The sequence below is a fragment of the Phoenix dactylifera genome, chromosome 4, assembly GCF_051530095.1.
Source record: "Phoenix dactylifera cultivar Ajwa chromosome 4, Ajwa_hap1_PhDact_Kaust_v1.1, whole genome shotgun sequence".
NCBI classification, from domain to species: domain Eukaryota; kingdom Viridiplantae; phylum Streptophyta; class Magnoliopsida; order Arecales; family Arecaceae; genus Phoenix; species Phoenix dactylifera.
Genome location: NC_143193.1, coordinates 33,264,112 through 33,286,728, shown reverse-complemented (window position 1 = coordinate 33,286,728; position 22,617 = coordinate 33,264,112). Strand labels below are relative to the sequence as shown.

Sequence of the window (22,617 nt, the reverse complement as noted above, 5' to 3'; positions counted from 1 at the left end):
GGGGGTGATCACCGACTAAGGAGGAGGAGATCTTCCACTGCTTGCAGCGGAGGTGGGGCTCGGAGGGGTGGAGATCTTCCGCCATGGAGCTTCAGGTAGAGAGGAAGGGAGAAATGGGGAAACAAAAGAGGAGAACTTTTAGTTTATCCTTACCGGATCGTTACAATTTTTTTTCTTTTTGTTTGGTAGTCCTAGCAAACAAAATAAAAAAAAAAAAAACTGTGCGCATCAAATTATAAATGGGTTAAACGAGTTAAACGAGTTAAACATCTAAAATCCGTATCCAATCTAATTAATAAACAGGTTAAACGGATCAATATGTTTATGATCTGAACCTATTTAGGTCAAACCTAAACTTGTTTATGGTGGATCGAATACGGATCGAATCATATTTTGTCACCCCTATATGGATATATATATATATATATATATATATATATATATATATATATATATATATATATATATATATATATATATATATATATATATATATATATATATATATACTCTATATATGAAAGAGTAAATAGCCTCTGTCCTATTGCCGAGGAACAGTATTACAATCCGGTTAGCCGGCCGAACCGTTCCAATAAAGCAAAAGGATAAAAGAAAAGCAACCATTTTGTTGACGTCAACGACCGACCTTCCGGTCAAATTATTGGTGTATCTATAAAATTTTTAGTTTAAAAACATGCGGTCAAGGCCAGGCGGCAAAAGAAAAGTCGAGAGGCAACCACACCACAGCGGCGAGGAAAACGAGAGGGGGGCCGCCGCCTTGTCGTCCCTTTCTTCATCCACCTATTCGCGAATCCATCTCCGTCTCCTCCCCTTTGGAATCAAGAAAAAGAGGAAGGAAGCAGAAGAAGACGGTGTGGTAGCGAGAAGAAGAGGGAAGACCAACTCAGAGAGTAATGGATTTCGTCCTCTGCGATGAGCTCCTCCAGGAGATCCTCCAACGCCTCCCTCCATCCTCTGCCCCATCCGTCTCTCTCGTCTCCAAGCGCTGGCTCTCCCTCCTCCGCTCCTCTACTACCTCTATCTCCATCCGCATCCCTTCTTCTCCCACCAATTCCCCTTCTCCCTCCTCCCCTTCTTCTACTTCTTCTACTACTACACCTTCTCTCTCCTCCATCCTCTCCTACTACCCTTACCTCTCTAATCTAACCATTCTTGGCGACACCATCATCGCCGATGATCATCTAGATCCTCATGCTCCTGAACCCCTCTCTTCCTCCGATACTCTCCTCCTCACAGTCGCCACCGCCGCTTGCTCCCGCCGCCTTGCCCAACTCCGCTTCTTCCCCACTGCCCCCGTCTCCCCCTCGGCCCTCCTCTCCTCTGCCTCTTCCTTCACTTTCCTCACCAGCCTCCAACTTACCTCCCTCCTCCCTCTCTCTTTCCGCTGGCTCGCCTCCTTCCCCTCTCTCAGATCCCTCTCCCTCGTCCAAACACGCCACAAGCAGCCATATCACCGTCCTGCTGCTGCTGCTGATGATGATGATGATGTAGAGGATGAGGGTGACCGGATTCATGCGGCGCTGCCTCTGGAGACTCTGTCACTGTCCAGAATCCGCGCGGCCGACCGCGGTCTGTCCTGGCTGTGGCGCCGCTGCGCCAACCTCCTCTGGCTGCAGCTGCGCGACTGCGAGGGAACCGGCGACGGCCCCTCCTCCTCCTCCTTCCCCCTCTGCCTCCGCGGCCTCCTCGGCCTCGAGCTCCGCACCTGCCGCACCATCGCCGACTGGGTCCTCCGCCGAGCCGCCGATCACTGCCAGTGCCTCTCCTCTCTCCTCCTCTACGATGGTGGCAGCCGCGACGCGCTACGCCACTTCATCGACCGCCGCGGGGCTGCCCTCCGCACCCTCGACCTCCGCCTTCCCCTCGACCTCCACAATGACCACCTCTTCGCCATTGCAGCTGACAACCAGCTCGGCTCTGGCCTTGCAGCCCTCCGCCTGCAGAGCTGCTGCCTTGTAACTGGAGATGGTCTCCGCTCCATCGCCCGGGCTCCGGCTGGTGCAGCCATAGAGGAGCTGGCCCTGGTGAACTGCGATGTTGTCGAAAGAGAGCCTGGGCTGCTCACCTTCCTTGGCCAGAGCATGCGGCAGCTCCGGAGGCTGGATTTGTCATATAATGAGATGTTGATGGATAAGGAGGTAGGTTCGATGCTGGCGTCGTGCCAGAACCTGGTTGACATCAGAATAAGAGGTTGCAGGGCTCTGACGGGTGCTTCCGTTCTTTCCATGCTTAAATACTGCGCTCGACTGTTACAAGTCGTTGATATCACCCAGTGCCCGCGAATTGGTATTCATGCCATTGAGCTTCTTATTCTGAATGCCTGCCGGTTAAGTCAGATTATTGTGGAGGAAAGCAAGGTGTCGGAAGCTGCCAAGGCATGGGTGTCCCGGAAAGCAATCAAGATTGATTGATAGAAATTATCAGCTACCAATAACGAAAGGTACATCATCTAAGCCCAATAATGGCTGTAATTTATATTTTTTCTAGTTAAATAAGGGATACCACCTGTTGTTCTTTCAGCTTTGTAGATAGTCATGTTACTCTCTTCACACTTGTATCATTGTTAATTTATGATGTAAAGCACTTCCCCTGGTGTATAACAAACAATTATAACTGCTGGGAGATGGATTGCTGTATGTACTTGTATCAAGCACAGGTGGGAATAACATTTGGTTTTTCCTCTTTAAGTTATTGCCCAACTGGGTTTAGATTAGAGAAACTATTGTATCTTGTTACTCTATATTATATCAAAAAAGAAGCATGCCATACTTCTTTGGATTCACGGGTTTGTAGCCTATTGTAGAACTTCATGATTCATTTTTAATTGTTTTAAAATTGATGGAACTGTTTGAAACCTTGCTCTGTTGCTTCTGTTCATGTTCTTCTGTAAGCTCTTATTTGGTCTTTTTATTTGTATTTTCTGTGATTGTCCAACAACTTTCATGTAAATACAAGAATTTACAGCTTTTAAGTATCTCTTCCACAAAGGTTCATTAACAAATCCCATTTTGTCCAATTTGGAGAGGCGTGCAGTATTAGTTTCATATCACCAAGCAGCAAGGAATTTTAATTAGGAAATGGATGTGTGCTTACTGCTAAAAATGCTTGATGGGCTAAAATGAGTTGAGGGGTGCTTTTTGGTGGTTTGATAATGGATTGGTGCAATGAATATTTATATGGTAAGCAACTGAGCATGGAGTAATTCTTTTCATTTATGCAGAGTACAAGTTAACTCTTCCAACTGATACAATTATTTAACAGGAACGGGAGATTTCTACTCTAAAATTTTCTTGCAGAGTATCAAAGTGAAGCTGATAATTTTAGAACATGGAATTTTTGAGAATATATGTCTTTTCTAAATTGGTCTTGTGGTCATTATATGCAAAAACTAAGAAGCTAGATTGGTTTGGCCATTTTGAGAGCAAACTTATGTGGTTATCTCAAACTTTAGAAAAATGTCATGGGGATTTTCTATTAACACTCTTCCCAACTAATTGAATTTTAAACATGCTTAGCAGAGTCAGAGAGATCATATGCTTTCCTATATTTTATGTAGATTAAATAGGGATTCTAGTAAACCTGATTAGATTGATTGGACATCAGAATGCATCCTAGGATTACGACGTATCTGAAGGGAACCATTAACTAATGACTTCAGTCTCCATGCTAATAGAGGATATCTTTCTTTCATTCAGGGCTAGAGTGACACTACTTGAATTCTTGGATTAGTATATCATGTGCCATAGCTATGTAAGTTGTTGACGTTGTACGGCATGCTTTGCCAATATAAGACCAAGAAGTGTGCACATGCACAAAATCTTAGAACTACCAAAAAGTACTATAGAGGTGCAATAGCGTACATCTGAGGCATCCTTTGTTGACAATGTAGAAGCTAAATATATTCTCTATGTTCAACTGGATTCTTTAAACCTTCTGGATAGATTTCAGCACCTTATGTCATATTTAGGATGCAAAGTAGTTGTTTATGATCAGGCTCTAAACATATGCATTACTCTTCTCAAAGAATTTCAAGTACAAGAAGCGCAGAACAGATTACGGAAGTTTCCAGAGCAGATGAAAAATAATTGAACCTCACGATTGAGAGAACTAGCTTTCGGTAGGTTGTAGTGTAGTCATCCAAATTGACCATGTACTGATATATTTTCCTATGCACTAGCATATTGCTTTGATATGTTACAGCATCGGATGATGCATAATTATATGGGCTAATCTTAATAGTTCATACAGCCATCTTGTCATATTGATAACCATATGTGATGGTGTGTATCACACAACTTAGTATTAGTATGATACTAACAAACACTTATTCCCATAAGATATTGGATGTTTATGAAACAAAATTAGTGGGTGACTATTTCTACTTCTAGATGTGCACCAGTTGTTAATCAAGTGGACTATAATGAGTTTATTCAATAGAGGAGTGGTTGGTGGCACCAGGGACAACCAACTATGAGGTGAAATGGCCTATATGTTAAAAAAACAAATCTCCTCTTGTTTAACACATCCAGCTCTATCACTCTCAATGCATCAGGTTAACAATGTTATGGTTCATAAAATTAGAAGATGTGTAATTCAAAACAACTAAGAATATTCTTTCTTTGATAGAATATTAAGAAAAATATGCAGATATTGATCAAACTAGGACTATTGGTAATCTGGTTGATCGCTTCACCAAAAGATTAATGATGGCATATGGACTAGATAATACATTGTTAGCCAAAAATTCAACAAACCCTTCTAGGAATGAGGCTAATTTTTGATTCATGGCATGGGATGGGATGGGACGAGAGAGAAGCCCATATTATTCTAAAATAAGAAGCATCAATTCGACCAACAATATTTTCAGATTTTAGCTGATGCCCAGCTGACAGTGTGGGGAATTTCTTTTCAAATAAATTTATTCAATCAATTTCCAAAACATTGAGGTCCGATTTTTGCTTTAGTAATTAGAAGTCCAAATATTTGAGAGGATATATACTTTGCCAAATTAACACCATAAATTAGATTTTCTCTTTTACAACAAATAAATCTTTCTTCTTTTCTTACTGATTGTGGGGCTAGTGGAGCCAGAAATTTTTGACAAAGAGATCTTCAAGATTCGATAAGGGTATCCTGATGCATGAGGCTCCTATCATTGCGGGGTCTAGGGAGGGTCAAATGTTCATAGACTCACCCTCGTGTGGAGTGGCTGTTTTTGTATTTTAAATCTATGACACAATTGAACAACATTATCATTGTGCTAAGGCCCACCATCTTGGAAATCTTCAAGATATCTAAGATGCTTAATATCTCCATTAGCCACAACCATATCAAATCAACAAGATCAAGTATTTGGTGCAGGTGCCAGTTGGGCTTTAGGCGGCTCAGTGCTAGATTAGGTGTGTTGTAGAATTAGCTTTGCATAAGGATTAGGTTGAAGGTGCGAGTTGTCGGTCGCTTGTGGGGTGATAGATTATGGTTCTAACTATTGCATATCAAACACTAATAGGGCATTCCAAGTCCTCAGTTTCAACTAATAGGACAATATGGTTCTAAAGCTATATTTCATTTGTTTGGGAAAGAGGGTAGGAAAATTTCAAAAGTTGGAACCAAAGAATAAAAATGGACAATTAGTAGCAATAGCTTTATAGGGGCCATTGCTTGGTCCCATGGTAAAGGCTTGGGCTGACAAATGCAATGGCACAATTCAAATCCAAGGGCAGCCACTTTGTGTGAAAAAAAAAGATACCAAAAGTCAACTCTGTCCCTTGTTTGCCCCTCCTAGGATGAATTGTTGGGAACATAACTGAATAATGACCTTTTTTTTAGTAGCTACACTTTTATCTTGGATCTTTGTTGATGATTGAAATCTACCAACAATTTCAAAGGGTTATTTGTGGTTCACTGGAATCATCATTGAATATAGAGATGGATCTAGGGAGCTGATAGGGGCCACGGTGCCCCCAAAAATCTGGGAAGCCTCTATTGGACTACCTATCTAGTAATTTCCATCTTACTTTCCTGCCATGCTTCTCCCATCTATTAAATTTTACCAATATAGAAATTTTTATTCCACATTCCTGCCGTACTTGGCCCCCTTTCTATAGAATTTACATATACCATATATAGATAAGAGATAAATAGGAAAGGGGCACCATTTGAAATTTAATTAGGGATTAGTTTGAGTAGTAATTGAGAGGAAAGTGGGATGGTGGAGGTATTAAATGAGGAAGATACATGAGAAAGTGAGAGGAGTAAAGGAACTAACTAAGAAAGAGGGAAATCTGTGGTAACAGTAAGAAGAGAATGCTTGCCTATATTTATGTTAAACTTATCATAAGTTGACATTGAATGGGTCAACAATGTATATTAGGCTTAACACAGCTCTTCATGTGCAACCCGAACCACGCACATGAGGGATAATTGAGCTAGAGGCAAAGAAGAGCAGGATATCATATAACTAGGGATAATTAAATAAGTAATTGAACTGGAAAGATTCAAACTGATGATCTCCAGCAAATATGAGCTTTGCACTATGTTAACTTAGCATTTGACTAATAAAAGCTTAAGTTGATAGGGAATGGGTCAACAATGTACGTCAAGCTCAACAATTGCATTTCCAAAAGTTCCTCCCACCTTAAAATATACTTCTATTAACTATGTGATAGAGAATTATAAGAAAATAGGTCTAGCACTCATTAACTATCTAGGTATATTTTTTCTTGATTTGTTTTTTATATTTTTAATTATGGCATTTTTAAGATTTCGTTTTTTGAGAATACATATTTCTTAAGGTTTTAAGTTACTCTTTTGTTTCCCTAGTTTGATGCAGTCTTTGATACTTGCATGCACACAATAGTGTATGTTCTTATTTTCTATTTGCACATGCATGTCAGTTAGGCATTATAAAAGATCATATGGGCAAATAATTGATGAATATTTTTGGTTGTATTTTTTATACCTGTAAAAGTTAAATGTTAAAATAAAATGTACCACATGATAAGGACCTTAATTTTTATTGTTATAGTTTTTAAACAAAATAGTTAAGGTTATAGTTCCTTTTATTGGTGTCAATAAAACTTCAAAACACTATATTTTATAACTTCTATTTGTTAGAAAAATTTTAGAGTTCCTCACAACCATGCTTTTGCCGTTTTGACAAAGTATTGAACCCCTGACCAAAATTCCTAGCTTCATCCCGGATCAAATAGTCTTTGGAATCCACTAGGGTTGCTCCATAAAGTCCAAATAGTAGAACATCAAAACTGCTTAGAAAATAAGCTTTATTCATTTCACTGATAAATATCTTAGTACAACACGGAGCATTTCTATGTTCTAGGGCTCTTACACTGAGTACGATGGTTTAGTTCCTACTACAAGGCCTATAACAATCTAGTCTTGAGTTGGTAGGGTACCAAGACAGACTAAAATGGTTATTAAAAATAAGCATAAAAAGATAAAAAATAAAAAAAATTGCATTGGGATGCCGAATCACTGTAAATGTTGGGATTTCAAGCATCCCAAGTGTTGGAATGCAACTATCTCAGTCTGTCCTAGCCAGTAACAACTGGTATGTCCAGATGTCCTAGTTCAAGAGGGAATTAGTAATCTACACCTGTCCTAGGTATCGTTATCTCATAGGAACAACATAGTACTGGTGTGTCCATTGGTACCATCGGGACATCAATCATGGGAGATGGGTCCTCCAAGATATGTTTAATGCTAGGAGAGCAAACAAAATAAAGCTATCTATACACTAATTTTTGACTTAAGGTCTACTAATCTAACTGGACAATATAATATCCACCGTTCATTTGAACCAAATGACAGCACATCTGGTATCACTTTCATTTGGATAGCCAGCCATTGCCCCTCGGATATGGGATTCTTCTAGAGCCATTGGAAGTCCTCTTGGTTGGTATGATTTGACGGTGGGGACAATACTGCTAGGCGAATGCTAGTGTGAATTTCAGTGAACTTGGATTGTCACCATGTTGGTGTTAGGCAATGGATGAGAATATTATTGCCTTTAATTTGATTCGACAGCTTAGGCTGTCATCACTTTATCGCCTGTGGCTCTGGGCTTCTGCAACTCTTTGGGCATACACTAATGGGCCTAGGGTAGCTGGCGTGCTAATCTAACACATTGTTATGCTTATGGGCCTCCCAGATGAAGAGTTTAGGCTGGCTTGCACCAATATCTCATGACAATATTAATATCTAGATATGAGAAAGGACCACCTTGCCATAGTCCTCTCAAACATTTTCAATGAAACTAGATGAGGAAGCATTCATAATGACTGAAATAGTGGGTTCTGTGACGTACTCAATAATCCAGTATGGTCAGATGTCATTTAGGCCCAAATTGCTGGAATCTTGAAGAAAGAACTTACTTCTTTGATCCTTTTTAAGACCAATATGCATAATTTTTTGTTTTCACTTCAGAATGAAATCCATTCATCAGCGCTTGAGCAAGTACAATACTTTATACAATTTATCTGCCTTTGATAAAAGCTTGTCCATCTGAAATATGAGCTCATTCATCACCATTTCAGCCTATTTGCAAAATTTTCGGTAATATATTTTAATGACATTTGAAAAGGAGATATGATTGATATCAGCAAGCTAATAGCATTCTTGGATTTAGAACAAGAGTGGTGATGATGTAACTTCCCTAATAAATTTCTTTGAAGAAAAGAAATGAGAAATAGTTCTCCAAACTATTCCTCTCCAACATGCACATATGTAGAAGAAGAGGCCTGGAAGCCATTTGGCCTAGGAAATTCATTAGGCTCCATAATAGCATTCTTAAGTTCATTAAAGAAACAATCCTACTTAGCCATTCCACAATGGATGGAATTATATTTTTTGAAAACCAAATGATTTTTATAGAATCGAGGGAACTTTCCAGAATAAGTGAAGCATTTGACAGCTTTTCCTTTTAGAATACTGATATTATCTGACTTTATACCATCAACTAGAGTTACTGTAACAACCCAGGACCTCACCTAAAATGGCTAGCCGGAAGGTATTATTTGGGTTCCTTGATCCTGCATAAGTACCCAAGATCTACCCAGCGAATAACCGATGTGGGACTAAACACACGCCCGCACGGATCCTCACATACTCCCCCCGTTCAAGCCCTGACGTCCTCGTCAGGCTAAGGGTTCATATCTATTCAAATCTAATCACAAACACCATGATTGGCTCGTGGTCAGCTCCAATGGATCCGTGCTGCAGTGTCCCCTAGTCCACATAGGTTATGGGCCGGGTCCGCTCTGATACCATTTGTAACAACCCAGGACCTCACCCAAAATGGCTAGCCGGAAGGTATTGTTTGGGTTCCTTGATCCTGTATAAGTACCCAAGATCTACCCAGCGAATAACCGATGTGGGACTAAACACACGCCCGCACGGGTCCTCACATACTCCCCCCGTTCAAGCCCTGACGTCCTCGTCAGGCTGAGGGTTCAAATCCATTCAAATCTAATCACAAACACCACGATCGGTCCGTGGTCAACCCCAATGGATCCGTGCTGCAGTGTCCCCTAGTCCACATAAGTTATGGGCCGGGTCCGCTCTGATACCATTTATAACAACCCAGGATCTCACCCAAAATGGCTAGCCTGAAGTTATTATTTGGGTTCCTTGATCCTGCATAAGTACCCAAGATCTACCCAGCGAATAACCGATGTGGGACTAAACACACGCCCGCACGGATCCTCACATACTCCCCCCGTTCAAGCCCTGACGTCCTCGTCAGGCTAAGGGTTCATATCTATTCAAATCTAATCACAAACACCATGATTGGCTCGTGGTCAGCTCCAATGGATCCGTGCTGCAGTGTCCCTTAGTCCACATAGGTTATGGGCCGGGTCCGCTCTGATACCATTTATAACAACCCAGGATCTCACCCAAAATGGCTAGCCTGAAGTTATTATTTGGGTTCCTTGATCCTGTATAAGTAACCAAGATCTACCCAGCAAATAACCGATGTGGGACTAAACACACGCCCGCACGGAAAAATAAAAGGTCCCAAAAAAAAAAGATCCCAAAATTACCACTTGGGGCAAAATTGATTGCTAGAAATTGTTTAGAGAAATAATTGGTAATGTACCTACCCTTAGATGCACATGGGTTGGCCGAGCCTTCCTCGGGCCCGTATGCAGTCTATGCGGATTCTAGTACCCACTAGGGAATTAAAGTAATTCCTCGAATTAAAGGTAGAGGCTATTAATTCGATTAAAATAGTGGGAGAAAACTTTAGACTAAAGTCCAAGTCTTTAGGATTAAATAAATCATATACTGATTAGTTGGGTTTTTCCTTTATTTTTCAGATATGGCTAACTCATTGTCCCTCCGAACACTATTAGACAATGATAAGCTTAATGGACCTAACTTCGATAGCTGGTATCGAAAGATGAAAATAGTATTAGAGCATGAGCGGATCCTGTATGTGATATCGGATCCTGCACCTGAGGAACCTGCAGCCAATGCACCACGTGCAATCTGAGACGCTTATCAGAAGTGGCTCAACGATCGCACTACAGTGCGTTGCATCATGAGGGCCTCGATGAATGATGAGTTTAGTCGTAAATTCGAGGAAGCGCAGCCAGTGGAAATCCTTCAAATGTTGAAGGAGTCTTTCGGCACACCTGATGATGTTGAACGACATAAAACCTCCTGCGCTATATTCAATGCCCGCATGAGGGAAGGAGCATCGGTCACCGATCATGTATTGTACATGGTCGAACAAATCGATCGCCTAAGTAAACTTGGCTTTCCTTTGCACGAGCAATTGGGCAAGGACGCCATTTTAAACTCACTTTCCAAGTCCTACCTGACCTTCCTTAGTCATTATAGAATGACTAAACCTGAAGTATCCTATCATGGTTTGCTAGGTTTACTGCAGACCTATGAGAAGGATCACCAACTCAAAAAGGAGTCGGTGAATGTGGTAGGTGGGACTTCTGCAGGACTTTCTTTCTTTAAGAAAGGAAAGAAGAAGAAGGTGCAGAAATCTCGTGCTGGGGTCTCTAAGCCCAGCCAGACTAAGAAGCATAAAGCCGATAAGAGCAAGGCAGAGTGCTTCTTCTGTAAGAAGATGGGTCATTGGAAGCGGAACTGTCCGGCTTACATAGCGTCCCTTGATCCAAACAGGCCTAAGAAGAAAAAGCAGCAAACAGTTGCTGCACAAGGTAATTATATGATAACACCTTGTAATTTTTCAATTTATGATTCTACCACTTGGGTATTGGATACCGGAAGTCCAATTAATATTTGCAATTCGTTGCAGGGACTTCAAGTTAGTAGAAGATTCAAGAATGACGAGAGATTCCTGAACGTTGGAGATGGAAGATCAGTTCCAGTCCTAGCTTTAGGAGTCATTCAGCTTGTTTTTGAATCTAGAGTAGTCATATTAGATGATTGTCATTATTGTCCAACATTTTTAATGAATATCATCTCTGTAGGCCTTTTGGCCAAAAATGGTTATTGCTTATCAATAAAAGAAAATTTTTGTGATATCATTTTGAATGGTATTAAAATTTTTCGTGGACAATTGAAATATGGCATTTATACTCTATCACTGCCTGTGAATGTAATGTACACCTCTAATAAACGCCCTAAGTTAGATAATGTCAATGAAGCCTATTTATGGCATTGCCGGCTAGGTTACATAAATAAAAACAGGATAAACAGGTTAGCCCAACAGGGCATTTTAGAAATCAATGATTGTGAATCATTGCCAACTTGTGAATCCTGTCTTCTGGGTAAGATGACCAAGTCACCTTTTTCTGGAAAGAGTGAACGAGCCAGCGATGTTCTTGGCCTCATACATACTGATGTATATGGACCTATGAACGTAAGTGCCAAAGGTGGTTATGCCTACTTCATAACCTTCACAGATGACCTATCCAGGTATGGGTATGTCTATCTGATGAAGCATAAGTCGGAATCATTTGAAATGTTCAAACGATTTCGTAATGAAGTAGAAAAACAGACTGGAAAGAGTATTAGGATCCTTCGGTCAGACCGAGGAGGAGAATACCTTTCTGGTGATTTCTTGACTTATCTAGAGGAGAATGGGATTCTCTCACAATGGACCCCTCCAGGAACACCTCAGCACAATGGTGTATCCGAAAGGAGGAAGCGAACTCTGTTAAACATGGTTCGATCCATGATGGGGTTTACTAGTCTGCCTCTATCTTTTTGGGGTTATGCTTTAGAGTCTCGATATGGATATCATTGTGTTATTAGTAGATTCTCTAAGTCTCGTAGATTTACAAGATCCCAAAATGTTTGCAGTATTGCAAATAAAAATATTTTACTTATTTAAGGAGTTGATCTCAATGTAAAATCATAGAGCTTATATCTTGGTGGAAATTTTTGTAAATCTTTGAACTAGATTATTAGATTCTTGTGAATTAAATATTTATAAATCAAGGCCATGAGTTGATTATGGATTTTGTCTCACTATATGAGAAATGCAAGTGGGATTTCATAAGAGGCCCAAATAAGTTTAGCCTAAAGAAAAGATTCAGGTTGATTGACTAGGCTCCTGAGTAAGCTAATCTAGAATCTTTTAATTATCAAAGCTTAGAATAAATATTAACTTGTATAATGGAATTGTCAAGGGAAACTAGAATTGGCTTAGTTCAAATTTGGATCTAGAATATGATTACTTGATTATATGATGGTACAAATACGACAACTATCTCAAAGGTTAATCATGACCTAGTGTACTTGGAAAGCAAGGATAAAATTTTGCTTGGATATTATAAAAAAAAAAATGTTGATGATCTGGGATCATTAAGAAATTTTGGAGAATATTGATCAGAGTTGCGCAGCGAAAGTATGATTGACTGAGTCAATTTAAACTGGTCAAAAATATTGACTGTGTTTTGGTAACATGTTATTATGAAAGACTATGTTGTTCAATAATGAAAGATTTTGTTAATAAGGGAAGGTGTATACTATTGATTCTCAAGTCAATCATGATATGATTATGTTATCTCTTGGGTAGAATTTGCTATTTTTTGGGTATGCTAAGAAAATAATAATAATAATAATAATTTGAGCGTATCATGACTCGGGTTAGTTGATTGTTGACTAAATATGGTCTAATTTGTTAAGTATCTGAATAAACCATGCATTATTTGCTCCTATCTTATAATTTATAAGTTTAAGTTAAAAGCTTTGTGGCATATGGCATCAATACTTTGCCTTCCTAGACCTGCTCTTGTGATTTGATGCAAATCATTTTTGAGATAGACCGTTGCTATCTAATGATCGTCAGTACATGTTCATTTTGTGAATCATATTCTTAGCAATATAATGATTTGACTCTAAGGTTGGTCATTATCCTTTGAGGGATCAGTACACTACCTTGATAACTGTATGAGATCTATTTCATTTCAAGTTCTATCCCAAACGCAACTAATTTTAATCAATCTTGTTGTGAATCGATCCTGATCTAACTCGAGTGAATATGCATCAAGATGATAATTTCAATCTGAGATTTTAGTTAGTCACTTATGAAATTTTTGATAATTGATCTAAAGCTATCTATCACACTGATTTTGATCAAGGAGAATGAGATCTTGGATTTGTATTACTCAATGGGCTGAGCATTTCTAAATTTGAAAGGTCTAGATCTCTCAAATTTCGAGGACGAAATTTTCTTAAGGGGGAGAGAATGTGAGATACTGGGCTGAAGCCGGCAACCCCAGCCGACTTCAGCCCAACACCCCTTTTGGAGGGGGCGGAACAGGGGATCGCAGACGCGATCCCCTCCGACTTCTTCGGGCACGAGGACGTTGCTGCACCGTGGCGGCATCGCGGAGGGTCCGCATCCACCCCGCGGCCGCAAGAGCGGCCGTTGATCTCGCTCCACCGCCGTGAAAATCGCGGCGGGGAGCCGTTGAAATGGGGCAATAAAACCCCCATCTTCCTCTTCGTAAGAGCACCTCCGAGCCCTCCTCCCTCTCATCCGTCTCCTCCGCTTCCTCTCCCTTCTTCCTCTCCTCCCTCTCCTCCCCCGGCTCTTGCCTCTCGAGTGGTCGGTGCCGCCCGATCGCCGTCCGAATCCCCTCCGCAAGCCTTCCCCTGTTTTGGAGATTTGCTTCCTCTCGGTTCCAAGTGCCGCCGCCGCCGCTTGACTGCCGGATCGAGCCACCGGCAGCCGAGATCTTCCTCCCACCGCCTCTGCCACCGTCGGTAAGCCCTCTCTTGCCTTGATTCCATGCCAAATAACATGTTTTCCTCCTTTGCATCGGCCCACACCGAGACCATTCTCGGTTCTTCCTCAACGCCGGCCGCCGCAGCAGCCACCGGCTGCCACCGTGGCCGGCTGACCGTCGACTGGACGACGGTCTCCGACCACCCAGGCCGGCCACCCCGCCGATCCTCTCTCTCTTCCATCTCTCCTTCTTCCCCTGTTCGTGGGGGGGGGGGTTTGGGGAAGGAAGAGAGCCCATTGTGGGCCGTGGGCACTTTGTTGGGCCGTTGGGCCCAGTCCCCTGCAGGCCCAACTTGGGCCCAGTCCCCTGCATGCCCAACTTGGGCCCAGTCCAGTCCGGTTGGGCCCAGTAGGGCAGTACCCATGTGGGCCCAACTTGGGCCCAGTTCAGACCCAAGCCTAGAACCTGAACCCGAAACCCAGAACCCGAAACCCGAACCCGTTTGGCCAATAAATGGAATTTTGCAGATAAGCCCTTGACAGTATATTATTTCACAAAAGGGTATTCTGTAATTTATATTTGGTCCCTATAAGAAAGATTATTACATAAGGCTCCCCAAATATATTTGATTGGTCCCTCCACTAAAGTTTTATTATAGAACAGTACCCTGTAATTAAGTATTAGTCCATGCAATAAATTTTATTGCATAAATGAACCAATTAGAAGCCAACCTTGGGGGCCCTATTTAGCCGAGTCTATGCGGGCCCATTGGGCCGTGTCCGATATGGGCCCCATCAGGCCATGCCCATTATGGGCCAACTCTGGGCCCTGTTGGGCCGTGTCCAATAGTATTATTTTTGGATTTTGCTTAATTTTGAAATTAACAAGGAATTAATTAAATTTAAACAGGTGAACCTGATCCGTTTATCTGAAGCAGGGGTTAAGCGAGAAGAGGTAAGTGACTTAATACTTCAAGTGTGATTTTCAAATAAATATATTAAATTCTGAAATATGTTTTGTATTTAGTAAAATGGGTCTGGCATGTTAAATTTCATTTGAAAATTATGCTCTGAAATCCGTAAACTATGACTGAAAAATTTATGAAATCTGTTTTTATATATATATTCTCAGCATGGCTATGATCTGTTCTGTTCTGTTCTGGCCCCGCCAATGGGGATTATACGTTGGACCTGTCGACTTGTAATCTGTGAGAAACCGGTTTCGACACCGCGCCACCGGTGATTAGAATAGTGGTTTCTGGACACCGTTTCCACCGGTGACTAACAATAGTGGTTTCTGGCACTCTGTGCAACCCATGCCACTGGGTTACGTGGTCGTAGCCTATTATGTTGAGATTCTGGTATAAGAGTTTTTGGAAAAATGATAATAAGTTTTGAAAACAACAAAACGATGTTATTTATGATTTATTCCAGACATTATCCTGTATTTTGATCTGATATGCTCTGACCCCACTCTGGGGTATTTTGTTGCTTACTGGGCTAGTGTAGCTCATTATTTTATTTTCTCTATTTTTCAGATCCAGAGGCTTGATCGTACGGGATTGGGGAGTGCGTTAGATTTTCCGACGATTTCTTCAGTTATTAGTCCTTTAGTTAGATTGATTAAAGTATTTGACTTACGTAAGCATTTGTTATTTGAAATTTTGTAAAACCGCTTTTGAACAATTTAAATAATTATGCCAGTTTTGAGCATCTGTATTCGCTCCGATATGTTCCGATGCCTTGCACGCCTGCGCGGCCCGCCGTGCGGGCGTGCGGCGTCTGCCGCGCCTCGGGCTCGGGGCGTGACAGATTTGATGGTATCAGAGCGAACCCGACCCATAACTTATGTGAACTAGGGGACACTGCAGCACGGATCCATTGGGGCTGACCACGGACCGATCGTGGTGTTTGTGATTAGATTTGAATGGATTTGAACCCTTAGCCTGACGAGGACGTCAGGGCTTGAACGGGGGGAGTATGTGAGGATCCGTGCGGGCGTGTGTTTAGTCCCACATCGGTTATTTGCTGGGTAGATCTTGGTTACTTATACAGGATCAAGGAACCCAAATAATAACTTCAGGCTAGCCATTTTGGGTGAGATCCTGGGTTGTTATAGTTACTTCATCTACAATATGTAGAGATTCTTGATTAAGTAGCAATATAGAAGAATTTTGAAGTCTAAACTCCGAGGTGATGGAGATCCAAAACATATTATGATGCAGAGCTGTAAAATAGAGATTTTTCATAGATTTAATTTTAGGTGCCAGTTTTCTCTTTTTTTCTATTTATTTTTAGTTATCTTTAGTTTTGAGTATGTTTTTTTGATTGAAGGGCTAAGACTGAATGATCTTAGACCCTAATGCTATTCTGGTACTTATGGTATTGTTCGCACAGGACTGTTCAAATCAAGGTTCGCCATCTCGGTACCGGACTTTGTATCGGTGCCACACTAGTATAGTGTCTGTACGATACGGTACGGATTTTTTTTTTTTTTTTGCTATCGAGTGTCAGTACGCCATTTGTACCGGATACTGGTACCGCACTGGTACGATACCGAGACATATAATGGTTCCGAACCGGTGCCGAACTAGTATTGTTCCTGTTCAGCTTCAATTGACATTCTTGGCATTCGTTTATTCATTCCTATCACCTCTTTCTAAGTAAACCTTTCTAGCTGCCATTATATAAGAATTAGGTTGTTGCATTCAGTCTCCCAGTTTTTCTACAATGTAGAAGAAAACATTTTCTAGATATTTTTTCTGGGAGCACTCAAGGAGCTGTTAATTAAAGGAATGTTTCATTTAAACTTAAACCTTGAAACTTTCATCGGTCCCCTGTATCTCGTGATCTTAGTCAATGTAGTTTCTGCATATGCTCAACCTACATAAAACATTTTTTTTTTTTTGGAAGAGCTTTGTTATTGGTTTAATAAATATTTCACAAAAATCCTTGGAAACTCTAGGTATAACTTTGGTTATATTAGTTTGGTAATCCTTTCAGTTTTAGGTATGCAGTGCTATGATCCACATCCTTTACATCAAGACAAGAAAAAAATTTTGATCTTTCCGATTATGCAGAGGGTTATTAGGACTTGACATGCTTTGAGGGTTAGCTTTGTCAAGAGCTACAAATTCACACTAAGATGATAGAACATCAATTTAATTAGGGGAAATCGATATGACATGATAAAATAATCCTCCTTCTAGAAAAGACTAGCAAAGAACTTAAATCCTAGCAATATTGGCACCACAAGCTTAATTCATTTAATAAAAATTTTGCTATGCTTGGATAAGAAGTCCATAGATATGATAAAACAAAATTTTGTTAATAACTATAATGTGCTTGTGCAATGGTAGATGTGTTAAAAAAAAAAAAACTCGGTTTCTTTGCAAAATTGTTCTCTCCATGAAACTATGTACAGGCCCAATTAAGATAACTAGTAGTTAGAGAAGAAGCTTTGTCAAATGCAAGCTAAAGCATAACCAAGGCTTGAAGCTACGATAGGTACTAGCATTCTTTTATATATTCATTCTTTTAAGATTCTTTTAAAAAAAAAAAAAATTATTAAGACTTGTCATACATACCAAAATCTAATTTCAAGTAAGTGCTCTAATGCTTTCTGAGAGATCACACCTGCAATTTAATTATTAGTAATAGATCAATTATTAGGTACGAGCACCTTAAAATGGATATTAGATTGAGAAATAAAGATGGAAAAGTCCATTTGTTGATGAATCAACTTGTCGTCATTGCCATAACTAGTTTTATTTGGTGAAGATAGCAAATATGGATCACCATTAGAAATAAATGTGCACTTCAGAATTCTTCTATAAAAAATGTGCATTTTAGAAGTTTTGTGGTTTAAAGCAAACTACAAATTTCTGTTTCCAGCATGTTGGTGGTATAACCACCTTAAAATTGATATTAGATTGAGAAATAAAGATGGGAAAGTCCATATGTTGATGCATCAACTTGTCATCATTGCCATAACTAGTTTTATTTGGTGAAAAAAATCTGGATCACCATTAGAAATAAATATGCACTTCAGAATTCTTATATAAAAATTGTGCATTTTAGAAGTTTTTGTGGTCTAAAGGAAACTACAAATTTCTGTTTCCAGTATGTTTGAGCTTTTCTTCCCTTCAAGTCTTAGTTAATCCAAGAAGATTTTATGCCCATAATGCATGAGAGAATAACTTATCTTGAATAGTAACATAAGGAACTGAATGTACATAAGCAAAGCCTAGGAAATCTCTGATGTGACTTAACCTTCTCATACTTTTCTGAATAAAACTAACTTCAATATCGTATCTAGGCCCAGCTACTAAGCCAAATATGGATTGGGTCAAGCATGACAGGGAAACGATTCTGGTTTCCTTTATGGTCAAATTAGATTTCTGAAATTAGATCCGGAAGAAGGTACTGATCTTGATAGTGGAGGTGGGCTAGAACAGATCAGAAGTAGACCTGATCAGACCCCAAGGATAGAAAAATCGGAACCAGACCCCAAGGATGTCTTGGTGATAGAAAAATTTAAGAGAAAGGGAGGAAGAGAAGTTGACCTATGAAGAGAGCCAAAGAAAGAGGAGATGTAACAGATAATGAAAGGAGAAGACAAAATGAGGAGGTGGTAAACTATAGGAGAAATGGGGGCTGGAAGGAGGGACAGTGGAGCAGTGATGGGCAGCAGGTGGGGGTGTTGCACGATGATGTTGTGAGGTGTAGGAGGTGATGCAAGACTGATAGGGTGGGCTGTGGGAGGCGTGGATGGTGCACGGACTTGGAGAGTGAGATGATGGACGGTGATGAGTGTTTTGCGGAGGCTTGGAGTGGACGATGGTATGACTGTAGGAAAAGGGATAGAGTGTTGATAGGTAGTATTCATACCTGCAAGTGGCATTTGGAGAGAATGAATTATTCTTATCTTCTTTGCATTACCAAGAAAGAACGACTGAACATATTATTGAATTTATTCTCATATGAGAGGACACTTATCGTGGTGGGGGTTTGACAATCAGCAATAACATGCATGAATCTTGTGGGGTGGTCTAATGAGAATGGTGCTTTGGATGTGCGTAATATCATAGTTTTTAACAAAGCTTTCTCAGAATATAGATTGAGGTTGTCGGATGATGGTGATGCACATGAATGCAGATATTTCGTCAATAAATCTTATTTTAGAGACAGGCATGGAGGTGTATTTAAGCTTTCATTTCCTTAAATTTGTTCTTGTTTCTAGAAGGATGTTTCTAAATCAGCTTGTTCTTTTCTATGTAAGATGTCTTTAGATGGGGGTGAATGGAACTATCAATTTTTGATTCACATTTGGGTGGGCCAATTTGCTGTCGAGCTTTATAAACTTTATGATTTGGCTTGGGATAAAGAGTGTTTTGTTAATCTAAGTGCACAGAAATACCAAATTGTTGCTATAGGAACCTAAGTTCAGATGAATGCTGGGGGGAGATTCAGTCACCAAACTCTTGAGTCACCTCAGGTGCTTGGTGATGTTCATCTTATAGACTGCAAAGACAAAAGAGGGGAGATATTTGGCAAGGATGGTGTTTTCAGAAATCATATTTTGCCTTTGAAAACAAGGATCATTTGATAAGTCCTTTTGCTAAATGTCTTTTGATGGTAGCCGCAATGCTTGAGGCTAGGATAATTATATGGTTGGTTCTGCATAATTGGATTCTCACTATTGACAATTTGATCAAGAGAGGTTAATGTGGTAATTAAGGTTGTATGAGGGTAACTTTGAATGTGAGCCACCTATTATTGAATTGCCCTTTTTCTAGCCAGTGTTCTTGTTTTCTTAAATCTAGCTTTGCTATTAAAGATTGAGTTTTACTAAAATTCGAGAAACGAGAATCTTGAATAAAAAAAATGATTGAAAGATATTTTATATTAAATTGTGATTTTTCACATTATTCCACAGTTTTTTATAAAGTTGACTTTTACCCACAAGGCCACTCATATATCATTGCAAACACACATATAGCCACTTATATCCTAACTAGTAATCTGGATGAAATCACTTACCTTCCTCATTGCTAATGCAAGGGTGAGTGATGCAGGCCAAAGACATTTGACCTTATGATTTGATGATCCTGGCAGTTTAAACATCAAACTCCATGATCATAAGCCTAAATTGATGATTGGAATTGACCAAATATTACCAACAGCCAGAAAGACATCATGAATGCATCGGAGATAATGCTGGAGAGAGACCGAGGACTAAATCCACACCCTACACTGTCGCATGGGCCTTGGGTGACCTTTAAACCTACCAAATTCTTGAGGAAGCAAACATATAGGTGACACTTCATTCAAAAGTGTCTAATGGGTATAGATTTTTTAAGATTATATAATAATTGTGTTAGAGTAGTGTACACCCTGAAAGCCATTTGCATTAATTATAAATATTTAGTAGATTAATATATGAATTTTTTTTCATGATCACATATGGTATAGTGTGTGTCACACATCAGTCATAGAGCCAATAAGTTATTACAAGTACTCTCAAGGTTTATCTAAGTGCATGGATTGTTTTCCACTACGAGAATTGGATTGATCTAGGTACTTCAAATTTGTTCATAACTATCGATTAGTTTGGGCATCGCACCTATAGATAAGGCCACTGAGAAGGATAATGATGTCTTGGAGTTCTCCTTTCATCAAGGTTAGACGTCACACTGGTAACTAGGTGTGTTATCACAATGAATGGTCAAAACTGGCAATCCATCTTACAATGAATGGTCAAAATTTATTGATCCCTAGTATATAGTAAGGTATCCTATCCTTCGGGTCAAGGGACTACTAACTCGTGTATTGACCATGATATGCTAGATTTTGTTCTTGATAGGGAGCATAGTGATTTAATAGATTTAGAAACGAGGATAGGTCAGACCATGCAACATGCAAAACTAGCATAATGGCATAGTGCCCATATTAGAATAGAGACATGGTTAGATATATGTTTTAAGGCCTAGACAGTAACTTGAAAGAATTTTCATTTTTTTTACAAACTATTATGACTAATAATTAGTTATTTTCATAAAAAGCTTTGTGAAACAATTTTCATAATGGATGTCTGACATGATCTAGGGTTCTAACAGACCATGACATCAGATGACTAAGGGTCTGACAGTGCGATAGTCAATAGTCATATGAGAAAAGTGGAATAATGGAGACCTAATTGCTGGATGTAGCTTGTACAATAATAGAGGGATCAACTGTTTTCATTTTACTAACCAAACGGTTTAGTAGTACGATATGGACTCCATATCCATATCCCATGCTCGACCATGTAGTAATTGAATGACTGAGCGGACTTGAAAAGGCAGATCTTTGATAAGTGGGAACCTGAGTTACATATTTAACATGCGCGATTTGTAAATCTAGGTCAATTGGAATAACATTCTAGTTAATCGGATTAAAAAGATCAAATTTGATTGGAGAAGAGAACAGGCTAGGGAATTAGCCCAAATACTAGGATCATGCTAGGTTAGGGCAAGCAAGACCTAGTGTAGGCTGACCAATGCTACTTATGTGGGATCCAAGTGGGAGCTGGCCAACCTGGGCTGATGCCCTTGCCTCAAGGAGTGCCCTTATGGGCGCTATTCTCTAAGGAAGGGGCGAGCATCTTCAAAGGGGCTGCTACCTCTTCCTTTTCCTCTCTAGATACATTGTTTCAATAGGATTTTAGAGAGGGGGTGGCTAAGATTAGGATGCTGCCCCCTCATCCTTATTTCTCGTGTGTTTGAGTCCTAATAGGACTTTGGGAGACTAGGGGCACCACCCTTCTTTATATAAAGAGGGGGCATCCCTCTGCTTTGGATGTTCCAAGTAGAGAGCCCACATCACATCAAGATAGAGAGAGGGAGAGGTGCAGAAGGCTAGGTTGTTTCTTCTTCATCAAAAAAAGAGGAAAATTTGCTGGACAAGTTATTCCAGCAATGCATACCTTAGAGGGCCATGTGCTTCTGTAGCCTCAATATTTTCCAGGAATGCAAAGATCAACTCCAGAATTATCATGGAGAAGTATAACTAATCTTAACCTTTATGCTTGCTTCTTTATATGGTAATATCATAACAAAGATCCTACTTTTCTTTTGATGATCCCTAGGATTCTTTCATGTAGGTCAAGTTGCAATGTGAGAAGTGGTCTTTTACATGTCAATCTGAAAGATGGTTTTAACCCTGGCCAATGTAGATTGAACTTCAAGCTCAAATTATTCTGTTCGTCATTTAGTAAGTTTGCTAACTCCATTTGAATCACGTTACAAAAAAAAAAAAAAGCCTACAGTAGTGATCAAACCATAGAAAACTATCAACAAAAGCTATACCAACTGTATGTGAATTGTGGCAATAGATGGTGTCACTAAAAGCTATGGCTGCAGTTTAGGTGAACGTTG

The 22,617-nt window shown here is 40.0% G+C and overlaps 1 protein-coding gene across 3 annotated transcripts in view; it reads left to right on the top strand.

Moving 5' to 3' along the window:
• Positions 1 to 703: 703 nt before the first annotated feature.
• LOC103697634 (RNI-like superfamily protein) overlaps positions 704 to 22,617 on the top strand; it is a 33,347-nt gene continuing 11,433 nt past the window's right edge. For 2 of the 3 annotated variants that reach the window (XM_088719828.2, XM_089930116.1), the window contains exon 1: positions 704 to 2,461. In XM_088719828.2, coding sequence (XP_088575954.1) covers positions 915 to 2,432 — 1,518 coding nt within the window. In that variant the 5' untranslated portion in view covers positions 704 to 914 and the 3' untranslated portion in view covers positions 2,433 to 2,461. Of the gene's footprint in view, positions 2,462 to 15,738; positions 21,802 to 22,617 lie in introns of those variants that run through there. The other variant, XM_088719827.2, reaches the window with a different exon arrangement.